Below are 18,676 nucleotides of genomic sequence, written 5' to 3'. Positions count from 1 at the left end.
AGAGTTTAATTGGTATGGATTGTTGTTTTAATTATATTATATATCTATAATTTTTTCTTATTTTAAAATATAGTGTGTAGCTTTAGAATGTACTAAGCAGAATCCGAATGAAAAATTATGTATTATTTTAAGTGTTAATTTAGGGGAAAGATATAAAGGCGTCATACTCCAATCAGTGATTACAGGAGAAATTTTGTGTTAATGAGAAAAGATAAATAGACAGCTGAAACAGGACAGACAAAGGATATAAGTATAATGATTTAAATTGAGATGAAATAAATAAAATAGAATTAAGAGAGTGAAAAGAGAGGAGAAGCTATAGAAAATGTAGAATGGTAAATAAGATATGGAATGGTATATAAAAGTGAGCATGAACTTGAATTTATGTCTGTACAAAAAGATGCTTTCCAAAAAGATGTTTTATGTTTTCATGTTTTGTTTGTATATGTTTGTTTCTTAAAAATTAATAAAATTCTTGGGGAAAAAAAAAGATTTGTGGACTTCAACTCCCAGAATTCCTCAGCTAACATGACTGAAGGACGAATTCTGGGAAGTCCACAAGTCTTAAAGCTGTCAAGTTTGAAGACCCCTGCTCTAAACTAATCTGAAGCCCTTTCATAGAATAAAAAATGAGTTCTGTGTGCATGTGATATACTGGAAACTAATAATAATATCTAATAATAATCTATTCATCATCTCAACCTGTGAGCCATGTTTTTATCAAGCCAAAAACTAGCAAGTAAATTATAGGGTTATTCTTGTGCAATTTTCATCAATGTGATAAAAGCTAAACAAACCATTGCTCGTGTTCTCTATTTTTCCCCCCATCCAACTATAATTCAATTCATTAAAAATGAGAAATAACTTAAATAATGTTATTTAAGCTAGTGGGGATTTTTTTTACTGTTCAATCTTTAAGATATTTCATTCCTGTACCATCTTTTGACACAGTCCCATCAAGCAAGAAAATTAATAAGGCAACTAAACTGGAGTGAGAGGTTTTGAACCTAGCACACCTTATTACAGAAAGGACAGAATTTTAGATTCCAAAATACACCCCCAAAATTCTTTGGCTTATCTGCAGATTAGAGCTGAGATATTTTAAAGCCATGGCTGACTTGGTTTCTTCATACATTATCTTTAGCGAAGCATGCAAACCAATATTTGCATTTCATCAATTGTCAGATGAGGAGAGCACAACTTTCTCCTTCTGGCCTGGTTATTTTTACAGAGGCTCAATTGAGAGCATTTTAACACACTGCATCACTGTTTGGTTTGTTGGTAGCAGGGCCTCAAATAGAAAGTCCATACAGAGAGTGGTAAGGACAACCGAGAAGATTATAGGAAGCTCGCTTCCTGTTATTCAGGATACTGCTTGTAAGCGCCATGCGCTTGAAGCCCAAAGCATTGTTAGAGACCCCACACACCCACTTCATGGTCTGTTTCTGTTGCTCCCCTCTGGGAGGAGGTTTCAAAGTATCTATAGCAGGACTACTAGATTCTATAACAGCTTAGTTCCTTATGACAACTGTCTTATCAATTCACAGGATTTTTTTTTTCACTGCCATGTATATGTATACATCCAAACTAAACTGTGATGTTTCTCTGTGTCATATATGTGTATGTGGTTATATGCATAATTGTTATATTTTGAGAGCTGAATGCAACAAAATTTCATTTTTATGTATGCTGATTAGTGTACATTTAAAGTGTCAATAAAGTTTCTATTCCTATTCCTATCCTATCCTATCCCATATATTTCTTTAAAATAGTGTGGTTTGATAAATGATGACATAACTGTTTGCAATTTCCTACCAGTTGCTGCAGTTAAAAATTCAAGGGTCAATCTGTGAATGATGCATTTTCATGGTGTTTTGGCTGGAATTGCAAAGGTTGACTTATCTGTGATTATATACAGGAAATGTTTTGCAACTGCAAGCAAGGAGTCAGATACCATTTAGTTTAAAAAGTTGGGCAGGGGGTTGGACTAGATGACCTACAAGGTCCCTTCCAACTCTGATTATCTGTTATCTGTTAGCAGGATTTCCAGCTCATTCTTACCTCTATGGCAGACTGAAGGACATTTGTGATTACGACATCCTAATGTTCGACCACAGACTTGGTCACACGACGGACAATTTCCAGGACAACACTGTATCAAATATATAAATCCTCAAATTTAAAGACTGCCATATGAAATTGCAAATCTATCCAGATTTCCCCGAGTAAATGCTATCATGTATAGCAGGACTTAGTTCTAAGCAACTATCTATATATATTCTTTTGAGAACAGGCATCAAAATTTCATTTTTTAATGTGTGCCAGTGTGTTCACAGAAAAAAGTGACAATAAAGGTTATCTTGTCTTATCTTTTCCTAACATATTCTTCCTCCTCTTCCTTTTTCCCTTGTATTTTTTTCAGCATATTCGTGCATGCAATCACATAGTTTCATAGATCCAAAACAAATTTAAACATTACATTTCTAAAATACAGTACTAAAATACAGTAGTAATGTGCAACATTTACCTTTCTCTTGCACTGGTGTTTCTGACAATCCCGTATTTTTGTACACTTGGTGTCACAGAGGTATGGTTTATGGCAGGGCATTTGCTTCATATGCTTTCCACAACGACACTGCTTTTCAACTTCCTATCAAGGTACAATGGAAAGAAAAGCTAAAGCTAGCGTATGCATGTCAAAAACTACTTACCCAACTGATAACAAATTGGATGATGTGTAAAAATAACACTTTAGAGAAAAAAAATTAGGAGGTTAAAATAGTCTCACAACTGGAAAAAAAAATCTATATAATTAAGTGGTTAGAGTACAGTACTGCAGGCTACTTCTGCTGACTGCCTGCAATTTGGTGGTTCGAATCTCATCAGGATCAAGGTTGACTCAGCCTTCGTCCTTCCGAGGTGGGTAAAATGAGGACCCAGACTGTTGAGAGCAAGAGGCTGACTGTAAAACTGCTTAGAGAGGGCTATAAAGGGGTGTATAAAGCACTGTAAAGGGGTGTATAAGTCTAAGTGCTATTGTTACTACTCTTCCTTCCTTTTCCCTTCCTTTCTCTTCTCCTTCATTCCTTCCTTCCTTCCCGGTAATTAGAATGCAAGATTGCAGGCTAACTCTGACCACAGCCAGCAGTTCGATCCTGACCAGCTAAAGGTTGACTCAGCCTTCTGTCCTTCTGAGGTGGGTAAAATGAGGACCTAGATTGTTGGGGGCAAGAGGCTGACTTTGTAAAACCGCTTAGAGAGGGCTGCAAAAGCACTGCGGAGCAGTATACAAGTGCTATTGCTATCTATATAGTTATTTTATTTTATTTATTATTTATTTACCTCAATATAATATTTTGGAACAATCTCTCAGTTACCTCAATTTCTGGGGGGAAAAACGTTTATTCGGATCCCCTTTTACTGATTGTGAACCAGTTATTCAGACACAGTTCCTGTGTTGTTCAGTATGAATGTCATTACAGGTAATCCTCGACTTACGACCACAATTGAGGCCCAAAGTTCTGTGGCTAAGCGAGACAGAGGTTTAATGGGGAGTTTTGCCCCATTTTATCCCAGTTGTTAAATGAATCACTGCACTATTAAGTTAATAACACAACTATTTGGGAATCTGGCTTCCCCACTGACTTTGATTTTCAGATAGTCACAAAAAATGATCACATGACCCTGGGACATAGCAACCGTTATAAATATGAGTCAGTTGCCAAGCATCTGAATTTTGACCAAGGGACCACAGGGATGCTGCAATGCTCGTAAAAATGATCATAAGTCACTCTTTTCAGTGTCATTATAATTTAGAATGGTCACTAAATGAATGTAAGTCAAGGACTACCTATATTTGGATCAGCCTCTTTTAAATATACTCCTAAACCAGGGGCCTTCAAACTTGACAGCTTTAAGACTTGTGGACTTCAACTCCCAGAATTCCTCATCCAGTCATGTTAGCTCAGGAATTCTGGGAGCTGAAGTCCACAAGTCTTAAACTTGCTAAGTTTGAAGACCTTTGCCTAAACATTTCCCCAAGCCATTTTCACTTAATTACTTGGGAATTACCTTGGTTCTGGGCAAAAGAAACTAGAAACTACAAGATGTGGAAGCCCATTGGATCACACCTAGAAATAATAGAGATAGGAAGAAGCTTTTGGACTCCGTGAGAAGCAGCGGTGTACTGGAAACAGAATTTAGTGCCTCAGGAATATACCACTGAAAGATCATCTTTCAAAACAAAACAATGCAAATCTATTCAAAAGAACCTAAAGGGAAAGAAATTGCTAACCTGTCTACAGATTTCGCAAGCACCTCGATGGCAGCGTTGTGAACATCTATGAATCTCACATTCAAGGACTTTGTCGCAACTATCTCCACAAGTAGGCACGTCTTCAGTACACGGCAAAGAAAATTCTAAAATAAAAGCGAAATTGAAACCATACAAATTGCTGCTGTTTAATACCCAGAGAAAAACGCAAGGTTGTGTTTTCACCTGTTTTTGCGTTTATCTACAAGAAATATATCACTTCTTAACATAAACTATATTATAATATCATAATATTATAGTCATGATATGACAATGTAATGATACTTTATGATTACAATGAAACAAACGATACTATGAATTAGGTTTTGTAAAGTTGAGATTTGCTCGAAAAGGATGATATAAATGTTTAAACAGAGTCTAATAAGAAGTTTAATATGCTTAGTTGATTTATATAATATGAATTTTAATAATGTATTTTGAAGGGAAAGACTGTTGATGTTGTACACAAAAGATATGTACCAACCGACACACAATGGAAAGATGGTTTTAATTGATGTTTTATGTTTGTATTTGTAAATGTTTGTTGTCAAAATAAAATAAAAACTTAAATATACATACATACATACATACATATATTGCTTCTAGACATGGTTGTGTTTTGAATATCTTGATTTTTTTTTTACACCTCTAATCAGATGTATAAGTAGTTCCAGGCAGAGCTGTTGGGCATCATTTACAGCCACTTTTCAATAACCCAGTTCTTTTGAACTACTTTCATTTTTCTGTATTTCGCTCGTTCTTAATGCAATTTGTATCACAACCGTTTTAGGAAAATTGTATTAATCGACTTACTTAATGGTGAATAAAAAAATGACAATGGAGAAGGAAACTTACTTGATTTCCCACAAGGACAAGACCTTCTCCCAGATCTGGGACATTCTCCACAGGAGCCACGATGGCAAATTTGTTCACAAACGTGATAGCCACAAGACAAGGTTCGCCCACAAATCTTGTGAGAAAATACGCATAGCAATGGCAAGTAAGGGACACAGAAATTATTCAAATATAATTCAACAAAATACAAGAAGAAAAACAAAGTTCTCCAAATAAATTAGCACATAAAGAACTAGCTTGATACCTGTGCTTCGCTGCAAAACTATGTGGTTGGGCTTAGTTTTGGGGGAGGAAAATAAGGAACTATCAGCATCCATTGGTATTCATCAGAGAGAGAGAGTTGAGGGCTGTTTGGAAACTGAAACAGTATTTGCTGTGTGAGCAAGGAGACAGCAAGGAGCCTGGGCGTGGCTTAGCTCAACTGTTCTGTACTAAAGCTGCTTGGTGCTGTGAAACTAAAACTGAAACTCTTCTCCTCTGCTTGTGTTTTGCATTTGGAACAGATTTCTTTTCAGGTGGGGAGGGGGAGTAGAACTCCTTAGCATCAGAGCATGTTAATAATAATAATATACGAAATACTCTAAATGCTCTGATGGTCATTTCAAAAAATCCTTTCTTAGTGAGCACCTAGAAGCCAAGAGGAACATAGGTGCCAAATTTCAAGTTTGTAGGCTTTACGGTTCTGGAGATTTTGTGATGATGCATGAGTGGGATGGATGGATGGATGGATGGATGGATGGATGGATGGATGGATGGATGGATGGATGGATAGATAGATAGATAGATAGATAGATAGACAGACAGATAGGATAGATTGCCGAAATGTTGCTACAACTTTAAAAACACAACTATAATGACGTGGGAAAATACCCGAAGAAAGCTGAATACCATACATATAAATACCCACGAAAACTTAAGAAAACACACACATATATACATACATACATACATACATACATATATGTGTGTGTGTGTGTGTGTGTATACATATATATGTAGAGAGAGAGAGAAAGAGAGAGAGATGAAAACATAGAAATAAATGATTTAAAGCACCACAGCAGGACCTGATCTGCTAATATTCACTAGGCTACAGTCCTATAGGCCCCAATCAGTATAAACAATTTTCCAGTGGGGAATTAATGGGAAGTGAAGGGAAATAATGGGATTGAGGGGACCTGTCCTATATCATGGAATAAAAAAACAGATGGCAAAACTCTAGATCATAAGTTATATTGCTGGACAGACATGTCAAACTCAAGGCACATGGGCCAGATCCAGGCCACAAGGTGCTTAGATCTGGCCTCTGGGCCATCCTGGAGACAGTGAGGGACTGGCCCCTGCTGCCTTAATCCACCTCAGCCAGCAACCAAAGGAATGCAGCGGGCCAGAAGGCAGTTCAGCCATCACGTCCCTCCCGTTCCTTTTCCTTGGCCCCTGGGCCCAGATGCAGCCATTGCTCCTTGGCATAGCCGGGGCTAGGTTTACAATTACACCCCCCGCCATGCCGGGAGTCCGGCTAAAGGCTAAGCACTTCAGCCTGGCCTTGCCAAGGAAGTGGGCAGCAGCCGAACTTACACTGTGCCTCTCCAACAGAGGGTTCATGAGGTGACACTCCACCCCTCCTGCCAGTGAGCCTGATGATTTGCCTCTTGTGGAGGATTTTGTCGGGGCACTCAAAAGGTCGCCCCAACTTTATTCTGCAATTTCGGGGCTGGAAAGTGGAAACGCATTTGTAGCACCAGTTGCAGCTGCTGGAAAGCCTCCTGCTTCCCCTCACCCCACAGCTACCTGCTTCGGAGACTTCCTGACCACAACGGCAGCCCCTGCGGCTGCGGCTAGTGCTACAAATGCATCGCTCCCCCCCCCCCCGTCTCCGACGGAACTGCCATCATGGTCAGGAAGGCTCCAAAACAGAAGGAACAGGAGGGGCACAGTGGCTTGACTGCCTTCTAGCCTGCTGCATTCAGTTTTTTTCCTTGCTTGCTGGCTGGGGTGGGTCGAGGCAGTGGGTGTTGTGGTCCGCTGGAGGCCTACAGAGATGGCAGCAGAGTCGGACAGTGGGGAGGAACATGGGCCAGTCCAGGAGTCTGGGGAGGGCTCGGATGAGGGATCTGCATCCGACACAGAGATGGGGCCAGGGCCATCTGAGAGTTATGTGCTGACATCCGGAGCCTCCAGAATCTGACAGCAGCGAGGCAGAGGAACAGGGGGAGCCTGTTCCCAGTGCGTGCTTGCACAGAGCTGCCAGAAGGCAAGAACAGTTAAGACAAAAGGAGTGACTCGGGAGTGAGGCTGGCAGGTGATTGGCCCCTCCCATAAGATATAAAGGAGAAGCAAAGGGACATGAGCCTTTGCAGGAAGCAACTATATTTGTTCTGGTCGGTTTAAATTCTGAAGCTCCGTGTTGGCTTGGTGCTCCGTTTGGCCTTGTACAGCTAATTGGCAATTTAGTCGTTGGCAGCATTTCAAGGGAGATAAAGGTGGGTGCTTATCAGCCTTATCCCGAAAGGCTGTGGCAGACTTCTGTTGGACTATTCACAAACTGTTTGAGACTCAATACGGCTTGTGAATGCATATAATTCACAGCCGTTGAAATAAAAAAAGGGGGGGTTGGAAACAACGTGTGATTGTTACTGTCTCAGGAAGCCTTGGTCAGAACAGTGGGGGGGGGGCTGGTCCCTCACTGTCTCCGGGGCAGCTCCATAGGCAAGATCTAAGCATCTTGCAGGCTGGATTTCGCCCATAGGCCTTGAGTTTAACATGTCTAGGTATAAGGTCTCCTGCTAGGGTAGAGAATTGGACTAGTAGATCTCTTCCAGCTCTATTCTGAATTTGAGATTTCAAATTCACTGCACATATGTGCCAGCAAGTCACACTGCAATTGTCGTACCGACTTCCTGAACATCTGAACTGGAACATATTTTTTTTCTATTTCAATCTTAAAACCCCTGCTCTTAATGTCGAGCCATCCTTTTCTTTTGGACAATGAAGTATGGGAGTTATTATGATAGTTAATAACATTGTAAACAAATCTGCTGTTTATGAGGAAACTTACCTCATCGCACTGCCATAAAGGACTTGCACACTGCCTTTCTGCTATTTGTTTACCACAGACACAACTTTGTTTGCTGACTCTAGGGCATGGTTGGCAATCCCCTAAAAGTGAGATGAAACTAATGATCAGAAACTGTGGCGATTCTGTCTCAATATTTTTCCATAAGAAAAATCTTGCTAAGCACGTATACCTCTCAGGGCAAAGTTCACTAAACTGACAGGAAAATAACTGACAGGAAGAAGCTAAATTGATAAGATTAACACAGAGGTCTGTGTCAGATAAAGTAAAGACATATTTCACAAAAGCCTGTGAAAGGATGTATATTCAAAAGTCTGTCAGATAAGATGTGTATTCTGTAAAGACATGTTTACCGGAAAACTATTAATCAATAACAGCCAAGAAGTTCGTTATTTGTATCACTTGTAGCCTGGTCTAAAGATAAACTTTGTAACTTCTTTTGTAAACCCCCCTCACCCCCCTCTTTTCAGCATAATAAAAGAGCACAGCGTAGAGCAAGCTAGCCAGCCTAAACATTCCATCTGTCTTAGGCTCAAATGAGGCAATCCCATCTGCCTCAAGCAATGCGCTGTCTCACCTAAAGAAATCTTCGTCTTGTGTTCTTTTTCTTTTAGCTTTGCAATCACTCTTGCGAGAGTCCCTCAATCACCCTGGCTATAGGGTCCTGCTTTTGCCAAACTTAGCCCTTGCAGGGCTTCTCTCTATCTCACCCTTGCGAGGGTCCCTTTCTGAGAGGAATTCAGCAATCAACCTGAAGATCTAAACAACAGACCGGTCGCTCAACGCAACAAATGGGGGCTCGTCCGGGATGCCTTGATTTGTCCGGGATGCCTTGATTTGTCCGGGATTCCTTGATTTGTCCGGGATTCCTTGATTTGTCCGGGATGCCTTGATTCGTCTGGGATCTCTTCGATCTTCAGGTTCCAAGGTGTGACTTCTGTCTAGAGGTGCATCTCCTTCACTCCCATTGCTACGCACCTGGCATAGGTTTCGTGCACGAATCGTAAGTAATGGGCTCCTCACTTTCTCAAGTTTCGTCAGGGCACAGGGACGAACTTTATAGTCTAGTGAAGAAGGCTAATTCCTTTCAGAAAATTAATGGTACAACTGTGTACCCAATTTCGAAGAAATCTTTAAATAAATTTATAATTTATATTGAGGCGCACTGTCCAGCCTATCCATCTGCTGGAACTCTTAGCCATTCTCAATGGGAAAAATTAGGAAAATATTTACATGAAATTCCCAGAGCTCCCATGGATATACTTATCTCTTGGAGAGCAATAATGGCTGCTATAACAATTGTTTATCCATCTTCTAGTCTTCCTGAAAAATCTTTTCTCTTGTTTCCTCTGATTCCCCTTCTTCTAATTTAAAAAATTCCAAGCCTCTTGCAGCTCATTTTGATACAAATTCTTCCTTATCTCCTTATCCAGACATTTCTTCCCCTCCTCCCCCTCCTTTCTACAACTCACCTCACATTCCTGATGTTAACCCTATCAACTCCACTGATTCTCCTGCCTCCTTGCCTGTTAGTAAAACCTTTCAGAAGGCACTGATTAAAGGATTCTTTTTTCTGATATCTTCTCAACTTGCTGCTGGGCACAATGACAATCGCTTAGCAGTTCAATTTGTTGCAACAGCTGGCTTTTCTCAAGCTGTTACCCTAGACCATCTTCTTTGTCAGGGAGCCATCCCATACTCCACAGGATGAGATTCAGATGGGGAAAGGGGTTATCTCATCATGAGAAAGGTCCTTCTCAACCTTCTTTGTCTTTTAACAAAATTCTTCAAGGACCCCACAGATTTTTCATTCTTATTCTCAGTGTGTTCCATCTTAGAACAAATCATTTAACTGTCTTTTATAACTTCTCTGTTGTGTCTGTTCAACCTGTGGGGCTGTGATCTTATGTCTCAACTTAACACAAAACTCATTATTGATTAATGGAATCTTTTGCAAAAACTCTACCATGTGTCAATACTATGTAAATAATGTCTTGCTACTCTATTGTTCTGCTTTTCCACAATTTCTGATGTACTTGAAAAAACAAGAGTGGGAAGCTAAGATTATTTATTGCAAGTAGATTTGATGATAAAGATGAAGGAAGGAAATGGAAGTAGGAAGGAGAGAGATGGTTTGTGGATGATTCAGATTCACAGTCCACTCAAGCATTTTTAAAAATTATGCAAGGTCCTGATGAGCCTTATGCTTCATTCATCAGTCGGCTTCAAACAGCCTTAGATAGACAGATAGATAATTCTGTTGCTAAACAAGAATTACTTATAAAATTGGCTTTTTCAAATGCAAATCAAGATTGTCAAAAAATTCTACAGCCAGTTGCTAATAAGCCAGGAGTGACTTTGGCTGAGTTTTTACAACTCTGTAGAATTGTAGGAACAACCACTCATAAAATGGATATGCTTGCTACTGCAATCACTTCTTCATTACCAAATTCTAATTCTGTTTCCATTTCTCCTCCTGATGCTTTTGCTGTAACACGCAATGGCAATTGTTTTAACTGTGGAAAGCCAGGACATTTTAAAAATCAATGTCGTTTGCCAGGGGTGGAGCTGCCTTTCGTGGCCAAACCAGAGGTCCACCTTCCTCATCTAAGCCAAAAACTATCTGTCCTCGCTGCAGGAAAGGCTATCATTGGGCTTCACAATGTCATTCTAATCCTTCTCCTTCTCAGCCTTCGGAAACTAATTGAGGGGTCTTCAGCTAGCCCAGCTACAAAGGCTGAATTACCTGTCACAACATTTCCTGTGGTGCTGTTAGAGGATCTTGTGTATGAGGATCCTGGTGCAGTTTTTACTCTTCCTTTAACTACAACATTTCTCAAACCTTTACCTCCTTCCACACCTGTCTTGCTTATTCCCAATTCTTCTCTTACAATAGAGGGTGTGGTTGCAGCTCCTTACTTATATGATTCTTCTGCTCTTAATAATCTTGCATTGGCTGCAATAGGAGATCGTTGTTTTTCTTTAAAAAGGGAACAGTAGTGGCAACACTTATAATTTTGCCTCTTTTTGAACCACTTTCTTTGTTTGCATTACAGCAGCCTGTTCAAGCTTCAAAACCAACTCTTTCTGTTACACTCAATGGTCGAATTTTTTAAGGTCTGATTGACACCGGTGCAGATGTTTCTGTTATTCGTTCTTCTGAATGGCCCTCTTCTTGGTCTCTCACAGAAGCTTCTTCAGTGCAGGGTGTAGGTGGAGCTCAAGCTGCTAAGGTCAGCTCTCATTGGCTCTCTGCTTCTACTGAGCATTCAACTTTAACTGCTTATCTTAAACCCTATATCCTTCCTCTACATTGCAATCTATGGGGACGTGATTTACTTTCTCAATTTCAGGCTTATATTCAGATACCATAGTTTTTCTATTAAAATGTCTATTTCTCCTTTATCTCTTACTCTTAAAACCTCCCAACGTTGCAAAATATCTTAAATGTTTGTCTGTACACTCTTAACTTTCTCAATCTTACTGGCTCTCCTCCCTCCACAGCGGCTTCTCGCCACTTCACCAAGCCAGTAGTTCCCTCTTCCCGTCCTCTTGTTTATTTCAGACAGCTTCCAGATCCTGCGTGGAAAGGTCCTGCACAGCTCATCACCTGGGGAAAAGGTTACGCAGCTGTCCAACTTCCTGATCGAGTGCTTTGGGTTCCTGCTCGCTGTGTCAGACCTTACCATGGCAAACCTGACTCTAACTCTAATCTTTCTTCTGATATCAATACTTCCTGTCTTTTCTCAATTTAAGGCATCTCCTGATGCTATTTTGCTTTCCTTACTGACACTGTTACTTTTATTTTTAAAGATAATCTTCTTTCTGCATGTAATTATGTTTTCCAACACAATGGTAGTTTTCTTTCTCCTACTTCTGACATAACTATTTACTATTACTATTCTCCTTGTTTAAAATTTTAACTATACATGTTACTCAACTTACTATAGGTTCTTATTCTTGCTTAGGACTTTTTCACAATCACACTTATTTCAATCACACTGTTCTATTGCTTTCAACTTCTTCAGTGGCATCTACTCCACTATCTTCGGTTTTACTTACATTGCCATCTCAAGCTAATTCTGAGAAAACTTTTCCTGGAGATAAACTACGCTGGCATCTTCGTTGCTGCTTTCCACCCTGTGATGTCACCAAATGCATATTGCATCATTCATCTTCCTGGGTTCCTGATCACTACAAACCACCTGTAGTGCAAAGACGATACCTCATCCCTGATGACATCCATCGCAAGACTACAGCTCTCATTCGAGCTCGCTATCTTGGGTATCCTGCCTTCATCGCTGACAACTCCATCTCTAAGCAGTCTGCATCTCATGCTGTTCCAAGATTTGGCTATCATCGCATTCCTCGAAGCATGCAATCATCTTCTACAAATGAACATCAACCTCAAACTTACACCTGGACTATCCTTGATTTTCAAGGAAAAATTTTAAACACCACCACTAACTATATTCATATTACTCGTGCTCAAGCACATCTTCCCTGCTCTCAATGGCCTTGTTGTGGACAGAGAATAAATCCACTCAGAATCACCTTTACTGCAAAAGGAAAGACACTTGCAAGAAAACAAGGGATGGTTGGGTTCACTTGGGGAGGGCGTCAGTGGGATGGTCAAGGAGATGAAGGGAATATTTTTACAATTCGTCTTTCTATATCAATGTCTCATTATGATGTTGGTCCCAATCCTAATTTGAAATCAACCTTTCTACAAAAACACAATATTCAGGTCAATTCTTCTTACACATTGTTAGCAACTACACTTAATGATTCATCTAAAACTGATAGTTTGAAAACACTTGACAATAAAGTTAGCTTTCTCACATCTGTAATTGAATCAAAAGACCTTGTCAAAAAAACCTTTGCAGGAATGGTACTCTGACCAAGAGTCAGAAGAAGAAATAGACACTAATAACTCCTTTTCTCCAAAAGAAGTTTTGTTAACTCTGCCAAGTCATGATTTGGGGGATGAGGACTTTTCCTCGTATGCTGCAAGGCACCAACAAACTGAAGGGTTTGTTGTCACCTTGTGGGACTACTCGGGAGGAGAAAGGACTCTACCTAGAATCATGAGCACAAAAAATAAAGAAAAGGAGGAATTGTGGCGATTCTGTCTCAATATTTTTCCATAAGAAAAATCTTGCTAAGCACGTATACCTCTCAGGGCAAAGTTCACTAAACTGACAGGAAAATAACTGACAGGAAGAAGCTAAATTGATAAGATTAACACAGAGGTCTGTGTCAGATAAAGTAAAGACATATTTCACAAAAGCCTGTGAAAGGATGTATATTCAAAAGTCTGTCAGATAAGATGTGTATTCTGTAAAGACATGTTTACCGGAAAACTATTAATCAATAACAGCCAAGAAGTTCGTTATTTGTATCACTTGTAGCCTGGTCTAAAAGATAAACTTTGTAACTTCTTTGTCTTTCTGTAAACCCCCCTCACCCCCCTCTTTTCAGCATAATAAAAGAGCACAGCGTAGAGCAAGCTAGCCAGCCTAAACATTCCATCTGTCTTAGGCTCAAATGAGGCAATCCCATCTGCCTCAAGCAATGCGCTGTCTCACCTAAAGAAATCTTCGTCTTGTGTTCTTTTTCTTTTAGCTTTGCAATCACTCTTGCGAGAGTCCCTCAATCACCCTGGCTATAGGGTCCTGCTTTTGCCAAACTTCGCCCTTGCGAGGCTTCTCTCTATCTCACCCTTGCGAGGGTCCCTTTCTGAGAGGAATTCAGCAATCAACCTGAAGATCTAAACAACAGACCGGTCGCTCAACGCAACAAGAAACCAGCAGGGAAAGAGAACATTTTAAATGTATGCCCATTGAGGGTTAGGGGAAAGGGAAAACCTCATTAATAAGAGACTTTTTATTCCTCTGATCTGCTAAACAAATAATTCCCTCATCACTGTCAAACTATTTACTAAGTCTGCATTACTATTACTATTAATCCTCCCATCCTCCCTTTCACCCATCTCCTCCCACTTACGACTGTATGACTGTAACTTTGTCACTTGTATCCTTACGATTTATATGGACTGTTTCCTAATATGATTTGATTGCTTATTATATCCTATGACTATTAAGTGTTGTACCTTATGATTCTTGACTTTTGACGAATGTCTCTTTTCTTTTACATACACTGAGAATATTTGCACCAAGACAACTTCCTAGTGTGTCCAATCACACGGCCAATAAAGAATTCTATTCTATTCTATTCTATTCTATTCTCTTTCTCCTATTCTATTCTCTTTCTCCTATGCTATGCTATGCTATGCTATGCTATGCTATACTATGCTATTCTGCATTCTATTCTATTCTATTTCTTCTATTCTATTCTATTCTCCTTCTCCTATTCTATTCTCTTTCTCCTATTCTATTCTATTTTATTCTGCATTCTATTCTATTCTATTTTATTCTTTCTCCTATTCTATTCTATTCTATTCTATTCTATTTCTCCTATTCTATTCTATTCTATTCTATTCTATTCTCTTTCTCCTATTCTATTCTGCATTCTATTCTATTCTATTTTCTTTTATTCTATTCTGTTCTGTTCTGTTCTATTTGTGAGCCATCAAATCTATTCAGAACCCATAGCAACAAAAGAACCATAATGTAATAGAATGAGGAATTATCCAAACAAAATCTTTGAAGAGTACAATTTGTACCTGGATGACAAGGATTTCCACAGTTGTGTTGCCCACAGGGCAACTTTCTCCCACAGGGCAGTTGACAAGACCATTCTTTCATGCTGCATCTCCGTGGCAACGGCTTAGCCTTTTGGCAGTAGCAAGTTATTATGACCATCTTTGGGCAAGGTGGACAAGGACCTAGGGAGCAAAAGACAAAATCAAGAAGTTTGTTAAGCCTGGATTCCCCAACGGGTGTTAAGGAAAACAAACTAAACAGAACGTGAAGTCAGATAGGAAGACAGGTAAATGTGTGAGATAAGCCTTCTCGTTAACACGCAGTAAAAATACAGATACGCTTGTGCTATCAAAATTATAATTTATTCCATTTAAGAATTATAGCATAGTCATGTAAACAGTCCAGTAGTCATATATCAATTTCAGTCAAGTCTTGTCAGGGATACTGTATTTGCAAAGTCCGTGTGGAATAGCCAGTGTCAGTACACATATAATAAATCTGTCCAAAACTTATCTTCTCTCCGTTGAGAAATATCTTCAAAGTAATCCAACACTTCTTCTCCTCCCGATCCAGCAAGAATGCAGTCTTCAATAAGCCAGCCAGTAAGAGCCAGAGAGTGCCTTGCTGCTTATATAGTACTTTTAAAGCTGCACCCTTAATTACATTCCTTTAGCTTAAAGTCACATACACTTTATCTGACAAACCATGATTCATCATTTTATTATCTTTACCCAAAACAGTTAGGGTAAAACAATGTTATCCCTAACAAAGTTCATGTACTAATACAGGCGAGACCTCAATTTGATACACGTCAGATGTAATGGGCCAGAATTCTAATGCACACTAACACTGGAAATAACAGACAAGTCGATTGTATTTTATAATTGATGTCCAGAGGAATTGATGTTATTTGTGGATGATGTCATACTGCAAACGACATCACGATGTAAAATTCCTTCCTCTGGACATCACTTATAAATGATGTGAATACCTATGATTGACATTGTTTGCAATTTAACAGATGTTTGGGAGAGATGCTCCCTGCTCCCAGGCTAATCTGAGTTGCCTAGACGCCACTTTACTAATTAACAAAATAGGCCAAGGAAATCTTCGCAGCTGAAAAAAAATTCATTATAAATATCTCACCCTACACAGCACACAGAGACTTAGACACTTAACAGTGATTTATCTATAAGAGTTATATACAGACATATACGTGGTAGGCAAAATACCTTACAAGCAATCTTCTTAACTCTACACGGAGAACTCTGCAATGAATACCAGACACAAGGAGAGAACATGCCCTCTAATGGCTGCCTTTATATAAACACCTCTTAAAGGGATAGAACCCATTCCCAGTCTTAAAGGGAAATATCCATGCTATGCTGATTCATTCTTATTGCATCAGCCTACATTGCATCAGCTTCACTGCTGATCGGCTCTTAAATCCTAAGACCTTAACACAGAGGCATTTTCATATTTTAATCTCATGTATTAACTCATGTACTGATGTCACTTTGTTGCATATATGAGCTAAAATGGTTCCACGGATGATTATAACCTGAGAACTCTCATTTACTGGTGGCGTTACATGCATATAATTCTGCATTTGTAATAGCTTGCAAATAACCTCCTTAATATTACATACCTGGATGACAAAGCAATAGACACTTGTGTCCACAAGAAGGTTTGAAATGTCTCTCACAGACCTGGCCACAGGAATGTGGAACCAGCCAGGGATCCAGAGGTGGATCTTCAGTCTTCCCACAATAGCAGTAGTATCGAGTAGGAATCTCAGATCGCTTGTATTCAAACCTGCATTTTGGACTGAAAAGAAGAAAAACAATGTGTCACATCCAGTAGTATTTACTTCCTGCTTAATCTGCTCGAATGGGTCCATATGATGCGAGAGGATGCATTGTTACATTTGTTATGTTTAGCATGATTGAAGCAATACAGTCTGAAGTCCGCTTACCAAAGCCTTTCCCAAAAATACGATGGATAGACTGTGAACAGTAAACTCAACTCAACTGAACGTTAACTAACAGAGAAATTCACAGATTACTTGTGTGCCAAATATAAATATTTTCAAGATCCAACAATTCTGAACAGAAGGCAAAGGTTGTGCACAATTTTGGCTGAATTGGTCCTGGTGAATGTATCGCAGAGATAATATTCTTAACTTGTACAATATTCAAGATGTGCTAGATTAGCTAAACAAACTTCAAAATAAAAGTACAATTTATCAGCTATGGAGCTTTACACTGAAGCTAAAATTGCAGCATTTACAGTGTAGGCTTCTTTTCAAAGTTATTGCTCCATTTTTAACCCTCCAATACATAAACCAGCTTTCAGAACGAAATCTTAAAAGCTTACCATGGCCATGGATAATCTTTTTTTCCAAAATCATCATCTGTCAGAGGGGAAGATACTAAGAAAAGGCTATCCTTCGCCCACTTTTGTAGGCATGGCATGTGAAATATGCAGAAACATCCAGAACAACTCCAGACCTCGAAGAAAAACAAGGATATGTTTAGAAGTCCTTTATATGTGTTGATCAAAACCGTAACATTTATTTAAAAATAAAGTAACTTAAGAGAAGATTGTCCGTCTGTCTGATGTGAAATACCTTGTTGTTTAAATGGCTGGGACAACCACTATATTAACTGTGTTTATCGTCAACTTCTGACAACATAATATTTTAGATGTCTTAGCCACAAATTAATAATGTTTAAGTTTCTTACTTTATTTCCCCCCCAAACTTTTCTTACTCCACTTGTGTTTAATAAGGTATTTTAAAATGCAAAGCCAAATACATCCCTACAGGTAGACCTCAACTTACAACTGGTAGCTAGGTAATGGAGCCCACAAAAAATACTTACAGCCCAGTTCTCAATTTCTGACAGCCACTGCCCACTCCCCAGCTGTCACGTGGCAACATTTTGGTCATTGGCAACCAGCCTACATACCATTTACAATCCTTTTGCTGAAAACTGATGATTATTTCGAGTTTTTGGCAAAAAAAAAAGAACGGCCCATAGGGTTCACTTAACAACTGCATTTGCTTAATGGCCTCTACAAAAACAATTGTAAAATCAGGTCAGTCACATGGGTGTCTAGTTTACAACCATCCCAACTTATGACTATAATGAGAAGGTTCTATTTAAGAGCCATAAGTTGAAGACTACCTGTACTGCATGACTATTTAAAATATTGCATTTCTGATGCAAATGACGTATTATACTATTTATAAAAGCTTTCCTTAAAGGAAAAGAAACATTTCCTTAAAAACTTTTTTTAAAGATTTTCATGACACTATAGGTGAATGATATGGCTTAGCCTCCCACAGGAATTATAACTCTATGATTGTCCTGTTTTAAGTTGATGGCTATTATTTCCTTGTGCTGCCAAGTTCTCAGCTCCTAAGTACTGATAAACTGGGGGCAAATCAGCAAAACTAAAAATTCTCCCAAGTGATTATAACAAACGTGGACAAATTCTATGAGGGAACATAAAATGACTAAAGGTTGTTATAGTTGTTATAGCGCAGTCACTCATGCCTCACTGATCTCTTGGCTGGTTTACGCAATTGCTCCAATGGGGATATATACCCCTAAAGAGAATTCAGAAGCTACAACTGATACAAAATGAAGCTACACAGGCAGTTCTGGAGGTCCTTAGGGTGGTGCATATAGACAGTACACATATATACTGGGTGAAACCAGGCTCAATAGCAGTAACTGTGAGAGGGATCTTGGAGTCTTAGTGGAC

General features: G+C 39.2%; 1 protein-coding gene across 1 annotated transcript in view; it reads right to left on the bottom strand.

Annotated features, from left to right (window-relative positions):
- The window catches only part of NFXL1 (nuclear transcription factor, X-box binding like 1), a 72,927-nt gene that overhangs the window by 46,093 nt on the left and 8,158 nt on the right, over window positions 1-18,676 (bottom strand). The window contains exons 4-11 of the mRNA XM_087963632.1: window positions 17,282-17,415; window positions 16,554-16,732; window positions 14,926-15,087; window positions 8,223-8,323; window positions 5,168-5,282; window positions 4,295-4,419; window positions 2,528-2,650; window positions 2,062-2,152 (exon numbers count right to left, since the gene is read on the bottom strand). Coding sequence (XP_087819758.1) covers window positions 2,062-2,152; window positions 2,528-2,650; window positions 4,295-4,419; window positions 5,168-5,282; window positions 8,223-8,323; window positions 14,926-15,087; window positions 16,554-16,732; window positions 17,282-17,415 — 1,030 coding nt within the window. The remainder of the gene's footprint in view (window positions 1-2,061; window positions 2,153-2,527; window positions 2,651-4,294; window positions 4,420-5,167; window positions 5,283-8,222; window positions 8,324-14,925; window positions 15,088-16,553; window positions 16,733-17,281; window positions 17,416-18,676) is intronic.

This window comes from Notechis scutatus, chromosome 4 (assembly GCF_049901735.1).
Source record: "Notechis scutatus isolate UNSWTSFEM ecotype Mainland chromosome 4, rNotScu1.2, whole genome shotgun sequence".
Lineage (NCBI taxonomy): Eukaryota > Metazoa > Chordata > Lepidosauria > Squamata > Elapidae > Notechis > Notechis scutatus.
The sequence above is the reverse complement of the archived record's forward strand: the minus strand, read 5'-3'. Positions and strand labels throughout refer to the sequence as shown.